General features: G+C 34.0%; 1 protein-coding gene across 1 annotated transcript; it reads right to left on the bottom strand.

Annotated features, from left to right (window-relative positions):
• Positions 1-5,769: 5,769 nt before the first annotated feature.
• On the bottom strand, positions 5,770-6,822 carry LOC115229924 (general transcription factor II-I repeat domain-containing protein 2-like). Its single transcript, XM_029800184.1, has one exon. It carries the CDS (start codon positions 6,820-6,822, stop codon positions 5,770-5,772), a length of 1,053 nt encoding a protein of 350 aa, XP_029656044.1.
• Between the last annotated feature and the right edge of the window lie 1,892 nt (positions 6,823-8,714).

Here is an 8,714-nt window from a genome sequence, read left to right as displayed (position 1 = left end):
CAGTGCCTGAGGAGCAATGTTCAGCAGTTCTTCGAGAGTCGACTTATCATGAGACAAAAAGTCTACATCGTCGGCATATATCACTTCAGTTATTGAAGTAGACTTCACTAGTTTTCTCAGATCTCTTAGTGCCGCTTCAAGATAGACAATGAATAGTACAGGTGATATTGAATCACCTTGGGGCGTTCCAATGCTTGTTTTGAAAGATCTTGATTGTACGGGTCCGATCTTCACCGTTAACTCGGTGTCTATAAGTAGTGCTCGAACCATTCTGATCGAGTCATTGTCAAGAATAGTTTTGAGGATCTCCATTAGCTTGTCTCTGCGATTGTATCAAATGCCCTGCTCATATCAATGCCCATATTGTGGTCGCCATTTTAAATTTCTGAGATATGGCACAGATCCATCTATGTCCCCATACTACATCTGCAGTTGATCGCCCAGGCCTGAATCCACTTTGGCTAGCCGACAGATATTCATTAACAGGGTCCTTAATACGTTCCAGTGTTACGAGCGAGAAGATTTTCCTTATTGTGTTCAAGAGTATGATTGGGCGAATGTTGTTAAGAGGACCTTGCGGCTTGTTGGGTTTTTGGAGAGAATTAGCGTTCCTTTCCCAATAGGCGGTATGGTATTTCCATGGAACATCTCGTTCAGGAGATTTGTGATTATAGTTGAGATCTCCATTGGGGAGTACTTTATCAATTCACCGTTGATGTTGTCTGGACCCGCCGCACGGTTTTTTTAATTTTTTTATAGCCTTCAAACTTCAAGGTGTGTTATTTTGTTGTTTAGATAACGTTCTTCACCCTCATCGAGAGCATCGGCCCTGCCATTGAATAGTATTTCGAAGTGGTCGGCGATTGTATTTACCATTTCGATTGGGTTTCCAATTGTTTCCCCATGTTCATCGTGCACAACCAGTTTTGTTTTCTGTTGTCGTCGCGTAGTAGTCTGATGGCTGCGTACATTTGCGCACCATCCTTTAAGTCTTCAACTTCTGATATTCGAGAGTTTAATAAAGCTTTCACGTATTTAAGATTTTCCTTCTTGATTGTTCTCGATATTTTCCTACGTTCTCTTTTGAGTTTTTCCTTTGCCTCCTTGTCGTTGGTGTTTTCAATTTTCAGTTGGATGGCTTTTTGTTTTGTTGCCATTTCGGCAACATTTGGATTCAATGGGTTTGAGTGGTTTCTGAATGCAGTCGTTCCAATGGTTTCCGTTGCAGCTTTGTGAATAAGTTTTTCTAATATATCCCAGCTTTTGTTTGGGTCTTTCCGTTTCTGTTACTTTGGTTTTCGATGATTGCCTGGGAGTATTTTTCCTTGGTAACATCTGATGTAATCAGTTTTTCCACTGAGTATCTAATTCGGTTTGATCATTTTCTTTTGAAAGAGGCGATCCAAAAATTCTTTTCAGTCTCAATCGTGCCACAATGACTTTGTGATCGCTCAGTGTAAGTGCCCCGCCATATGACCTGGCATCCAGCAATCGATGTTTTTCTTCTTGTCTACAGATGATATAATCGATTGATTATAGATGTTGACGTACTCCCCATTTTTGTTCTTCTAGTCCCGGTCCACGTGGTTTTATGACGTGCCGCATGAGGAAAGACCGTATTGCATAGCAGTAGCTGAATATGCTGCAGAAGTTCACAAGCATTTCACCTGGTGCATTCTTATCCCCCGTCCATGTCTGCCCATGAAACACTTCTCACCACGGCCTTTGCCTGCCTTAGCATTCCAATCACCGGCAATTAGTATAAGAAGGATTTTTTATACTCGTGTAGGTCTTTGATAGCATGTGATAGAAAGAGTCTAGTTCATCCACGTTCTTCTTCAGTCTTCCACTTTGTGGGGCGTAGACATTTATAATGCTGATTATTCGATCCGTGTGGTCAAAGTTTTTGTCTCAGTTGTAGTACACATATGCGGTCGTTCACACGGTAGTATTTGTGAATTGAATTCCAAAAGGTCTTATGAATGCCAAACCCCTGCCCATAATGACGTGATTCTGATGGAAGGAGAATGATTCGATACTCGTTGTGTATCTCATCTAGCCCGCCTTTGACCTTCGTTCTTGAAAGCATCCGATAGTTGCACCATATGCATTCAGATCCGGCATAGGATTTTTCGCTTGGATAGGTCAGAAGTCTCTGACATTGAATGATAGCAAAGTAAATCTCTTTGTAGCCTCATATGTGATTAAGACTTTGTGCAATAGAGTTGCGTCACTAACTCAACCACTGTGTTATATAATTAACTCCGTATTTTATATTCCGGTTTTTTCGTTTAAAACACGCAGATTTTTGTTATATAATTAACTCCAATAGATGGGGTGCGTGTTATAATCAATAAATAAAATAAATTACAAATTTTCGCTCGGTACGATTATAAATATTCGGTTTTACGTCATTTTGTAAAACTGGTCGAAAATCGTAAGCCGAGGCCACCACTGCTCCTACTCGACTCAGTTCATTTTTGAACATTGTAAAAACAACATGGCATCAAAACGGTACTAATGATGATGTGTTGTAAGAGAAAGAGAAAGTGTATGAAGGTAGCGTAGACGTTGATAGGATCCTTAATGAAGATATGTATAAGGAGACAGATGAGAGGACAGACAAAGAGAGAGGAATGTCCGCGGAGACTATTTGAAGATTCTATGCGGACTCTTCATTTGAAGAATTAGATTTCTGATTTTCGTCGACTAGAAATTTTAGGTGCACACTATACTCGATTACTGCGTTTTTCCAGATTTTTTTGACACAAAATTTACTTGTGTGTTATTTTCGAATGCGCGTTAAAATCGAGAAAATACTATACTGACGAGGTTCTCTACAAACAACAGAGTTTCTATCAATTAAAGCACCGGGAAAAGTAGTCATTTTCTTTATACTTTAGGCTATGTATGCACAAAATGGTACGTTAATAAATTCAATTAAATGTTTATAAACTTATTAAATAAATGTTCTGTACAATGAATCATGTTGAATTCTTTGTCTCTTATCATTAACCTATAAGAATAAAATTTTATACAATTGGTTTAGTTGTTGAAAAATTTTTTAATTAATGAAATTTTTTTTGAATGGAAAGCATAAATTATGATTTTAAGAATAAATTTATGCAATTATTCGATTTATGCAATTAACCGATTTCTACTGTAGTCATATCTAAAAAAACAAATGGGAATTGAATTTTACTTTAAAAAATTAAGATTTTTTAATTTTCTTCAATTTAAACAAATTTATGATAAATGAAGACACATTAGTAGTTTCTTTTAAAAATTATCGATTTTATTCTCTAATTGGCCAACAAAATTGAAGGAACCAAAAAAGGCCAATTTTAGAGGATTGAGTCTAGTAGGTTTATTTTTAGAGAGTGAGTTCTTTTCCTATGCACAGCTGTATGTGCAATGTTCAAAAGTAGGTAGAAAATATAATTAATTTATATATTCCAATGAAAAACGGACAACAAATATCTTTTATCAACAGGCGTTTGAATAGGGTTACATCAAACCAGGTCGTTTAATATATTTACATAAACTTATAGTTGTTTGATGAAACACGCTCTCCGCAGGAACTAGGTCGCGGTGAGCGAGGCTAATTTTCAATTATAAACTAAGTTTATATGATTATAGAAAAATAAAAATTATAAACCTAAGAAATCTTTGTTAGTATTAATAATTTGTTATTATTTTAGTTTAAATTTACTAGGAGCTGCTTTTGAGATAGATTTCTTTCAATAAAATTTGAATTTAAAACTACCGTTTTAAATAATCCGATTTAATTCTTTTTTTTCTAACAACAAGGAAAACAATGATCGAGAGTATCAGAAGTGTGATGACAATAGGTATGAGATACAGCATTTTAGATTTTGAATTATTTTTAGAAATAGTTGGTTCTTTGTTTGAACCAGAAAGTAGGACGCCTAACAAAGTGATTTAAAAATAATATTTATAAATGTTTTTAACTTTACTTTCTAAAGTATTCAAGGACACTTTTGTTGGCTTCTCTGTTTGTGTTATTCTACTTTTTAAGGACACTTTTGTTGGCTTCTCTGTTTGTGTTATTTTACTTTTTAAGGACACTGTTGTTGGCTTCTCTGTTTTTGTTATTCTACTTTTCAAAAGAAGTGATAAAGTTGCTAAAAAATTAAATTTTTTAATACTGTCATTCGTAAGATAGTTCATATTTCGAAGATAATCTAATTCATTTAGTGACAATATTCGATTACTTAAATAAGAATGACATAAAATTACCACAAAGTATTATTCATAATATGATTTGTATTGGTCGAATTAGGCAAACCAAACAAGTGTAATATATTATATAGAATTGCTCCATAATATTTCTATATAAATTTTATTTTAATTACATTTTTATTGTTGTTTTTTACGTATATTACTTTACTCTCATCCTCGTTGTATATTTTATCCATAATTTTGTTGTCTTCACTTTGAAAGATTAAAAATAATAACAAGAACTCTATTTTGATAACCAAGTGATTTAATTCATTTGAATTCTCATCAACTTCGGTTATTTCAATTGCAACAGAGAGAGCCTATTATATATCTAAAAATTATCACTTTTATTGTCGTTAAAACATCGTTTCTCTATAGTTATTAATTATAAAGCAAACAGGGATGTTTTCGAAAAAAATTTTCAATTTCCATGGATAGCCTATACATAGATTTCACATTAAATTTAAAATTACCGAGTGTTTGAAAAGCTAACGCTCCTAATAATAAATAGAGACATACCATTTCTTTGTTCACGCTAAAGTCAAATATAAATGTGTTGTCCGGAAATTACAATAAAATTATGACTGTATTCTTAGAAATATAAATAATTTAAATATTTTTCTCGTTATCAATTTACCGTTATATGCCCTAATTAATTTTATCTTTACTACTGCTCTATTTCATACCATAAATCTGGATTTATTTTTCCTGAACCTCGAACATTTTCCGTATGTACATACCTTCTCACTCGTCATGTCCTCAGATGGACCCCTTCTATTCAAAACCTCCAGTCCATCAACAATGTCATTGCGGTGACATGAACGCGAAGAGTCCGATATGACTAAAAAATCAATCTTTCAACTCAAGAGGATCTCTTCTATTCGACCAATTTGATGGTTTAGTCATCCTCAACAATTGATTTGATGGTTTAGTTCAGGGGTCGGCAGGATTTTTATCTTCGCGGGCCAAAATTTTATTTTTGTATGCGATCCGGGCCAAACGAGAAAAAATCCTTATCGGTCACAAAAATAAGGCAACGCTTGCACATTGCGATCTTTCTTTATCAAGTTTTTTTTGCAACTTTCTTACGAAATAAAAATTTATCAGTTAAAAATGATTATAAAGAAGTGAATTTATTTTACTCATTAATCTGACTAGTTGCTAAACGTAATATATATCGTTAAGATGTGAATCGGTAATCCTCGTTCTCAGACAATTTTTTACATTATTCATTTTAGAGAATAACTGTTCACATAAAAATGTGCTTCCAAATATACAAGCCATTTTCATAGCATTGTCGGTTAATTGCGGATATTTTCTGACACATACAAAATTTTTGTAGAAGCTCAAAATATCCATTTCAGAAAAATATTTTGATTTAAGTGTACTGTCCCATTGAATTTCAAGTAATTCCATTTGATAACACCCTTTCTTGGTGTTTAATAAATAAATAAAATAACACCCTGGTACTGTCTCAGTTTCAACATCAAATGGGATTGAAAAAATGTTGAAAAGATTTTTATGAGCCTAAAAAATTATATATGCGCATTTTACTCTTAAATCCATAAAACGTGATGAAAATTCTGATCTCAATTCCATAACTATGTTTGCATATTCCGGAACATCAGTCGGATTCGTAGAAAGAAAATTCACAAAATGCGTCATGTTTCCTTTTTGTAACTGTAATTCCCACAACTTCAATTTATTTTCAAAAGCAGTGATTTCGGCATACATTTGGTGTATAAATTTATTACTTCCCTGCAGTTTCAAATTTAAGTCATTTAGATGTGAAGTTATGTCTACAAAAAATGCCAATTTGGAAATATTATCAGTATTTCGGAAATATGAAGCATCATAATTCTTTTCTTCAAGAAAAATTATAACATCTTCCCGTATATGAAAAAACCTTTTAAGCATTGATCCTCTACTAAGCCATCTGACATTACAAAAATATAAAAGATCCCCATATTCTGCTTCAGTGTCGATTAAAAATTGCCTGAACTGCCGATGATTCAAGCCGCGGGATAAAATAAAATTTACTGCATTAACAACAGCATCCATTGTCTCACGTAACCTGACTGATTTGGCAACTAACGCCTCTTGATGAACAATACAGTGAATCTTAACCAAATTGTGCTCAATTCCAAATTTTTCCATTTCATTTTGGAGTAATGTAATAGTTCCCTTTTTGTTCCCAACCATAGATGGAGCCCCGTCTGTTGTAATTCCAACTAATTTTGAAAGTGGAAGATTTAATTCTATTAAAAGTTGCATTAAATGCAAGAAAACGTCGGTTCCTGTCACTGTACCCATAATTGGAATAACTTTGACAAATTCTTCAAAAATTTGGTATGTTTCAGTTATCCCTCGAACAAATATGACAAGTTGAGAAGTATCTCTTCTGTCAGTACTAGTATCCAATGCGATAGAAAAATATTTGAAATTCCCAAAAATGTTTTTTAAAGAGTTATTTAAATCGAATGACATTTCTTCTACTTTTCTTGTTACCGTTCTTGGAGATAAACAGATAGATTCAAAAATGTTTCTTTTTGTAGGAAATAGATTTTCAGCTACTGCCATTAAGCATTCTTTTATAAATTCTCCGTCTGAAAATGGTTTCATTCGTTTCGCAATTATCTTTGGAATTTCGTAAGTTGTACGTGTGATATCATCTTTTTCACAACTCAAATTATAAAAAAAATGTTGTTTGCTTTTGGTAATTTTGTTCGAGTCTCTTAATTTCCTTTAAGCGAGATTCTCCTGTAAACTTGCTGAATTTTTCGTAATGTCGAGTTTCATAATGTCGCTTGATGTTATAAAGTTTTTGGACAGCAACTTTTTCGAAACATATTAAGCATATAGGTTTTCCATAATCCTCAATAAAGAAATATTCATGAGTCCAATCTGGATTAAACGTACGGGTTTGAAGATCTTTAGTTCTTTTCGAACAATTCGGCATTCAAATTCACCACACAAAATTATTAACACGTTTATAAATTTATTTAATTTTTAATAATAGATAAAATGTATGTATAAATTTATATTACTAAAAGTCTAGTACTTTACTAAATTTGCCCGCGGGCCATGTTAGTTGGAAAAATTTGTCGGCGGGCCAATTTCCCTTAGTATTATAAAATTTGTTTGCGGGCCATTTTTAAATCTTCCTGGGCCTAATTTGGCCCGCGGGCCGCGATTTGCCGACCCCTGGTTTAGTTTGATTTGATCGGCCTTTGTTCTCAAACATTCCACGATCTCTTTACTGCGAATATTCGACTGAAGTGAGCTTAATATTTGAATTAGCCGCACATTTTTGAAATTTAAGTTTAAAAATAAACATTTTTGTACAAACAAAATTAGGACAAGAATCCACAGCTGTCTACAAGCCTTCAGAACATTCATCGATGACCGATTATGAGACTGTCCCCAATAAATAATCCCTTCCGTCATCAGAAAGTTTAAGAGAACGTCCAAGGAACAACATCAAATCAAACAAATAGGGCATATCGAGGGGAGTCATGATGAAATAAGCACTCCACACCTCCTTTCAAATATATAAAACACAATCCTGCCAACACGATAAACGCATAACTTCCCACTGGTAGGGAAATAGAAATTTATTGCATTATCGAGGAATGGCAAATCCAATCCACGAGCAGCCAAATCGGTAACAATCATGATACGTGTTTTACCTTCTTAAATTCTCCAGCTGTATCCGTCGGTTTGTCTGATCTAACGAACCGAAAAGAAGGCTGATTGTCTGGTCATTAGCAATCTCCGTAAAATATCTTTTAGTTGGTTAATCAGCCCAGATTCCATAATTCTAACAAAAATGAAACAAAAAGTCAACATGTCGGCCTCGTCCATCACAAAATAGGAAACATTGCTCAGTTTCAGGTTTATTTCTACAACCAAATGAAGGAGTCTTCCCGGGGTTGCAATTATTCTAAAATAATAGACAATATACAAACATGTTTAGCTTTTCGTGGATATTACTAAATTGGTCTTCCATTTTGTTTCCTCCGACGACGATTGGGACTTTTATGGATGTAAAATGACCAAACTACAAGCTTGGGAATTTGGATTGTACTTCTTTGATAAATTTCATCAATTGTAGGCATAATTCTCTGGTTGGAGAAACAATACTGCACTGAATTTGGCCAACATCGTTAGAGAGGTGTAATTTATTGAGAATTGGGATTAGGAAGGCTCCGAACATGCCACTGCCTATACGTGCCATTCCAAGAACATCGGCTCCAGACATCATCAGTGTAATGACCTAGGGAATTGGAAATTAAGGGTAGGTACTTTTCTTTGGATGTGGGTTGGGGTTTTAAAGCCTTTTTTTAATAGCCTTTAACAGTGCCTGTGAGAGATCGAACGAATTAAATGTTCCGTAGTTTCGTTTTTTAATATTTGAAGTTGTGTTTTTTTGAGAATTTGTAATCAAAGTGTCAAATTCTTTTTGGTCTCAT

Source organism: Octopus sinensis, unplaced genomic scaffold, assembly GCF_006345805.1.
Source record: "Octopus sinensis unplaced genomic scaffold, ASM634580v1 Contig13910, whole genome shotgun sequence".
In the NCBI taxonomy this organism is placed as follows: domain Eukaryota; kingdom Metazoa; phylum Mollusca; class Cephalopoda; order Octopoda; family Octopodidae; genus Octopus; species Octopus sinensis.
Note: the sequence above shows the minus strand (reverse complement) of the source record. Positions and strands in the feature narration are given on the sequence as shown.

Bases quoted from the DNA above. Each gene is read 5' to 3' on its own strand.
- LOC115229924 (XM_029800184.1), bottom strand. From the start codon at position 6,822: ATGGCAGTAGCTGAAAATCTATTTCCTACAAAAAGAAACATTTTTGAA.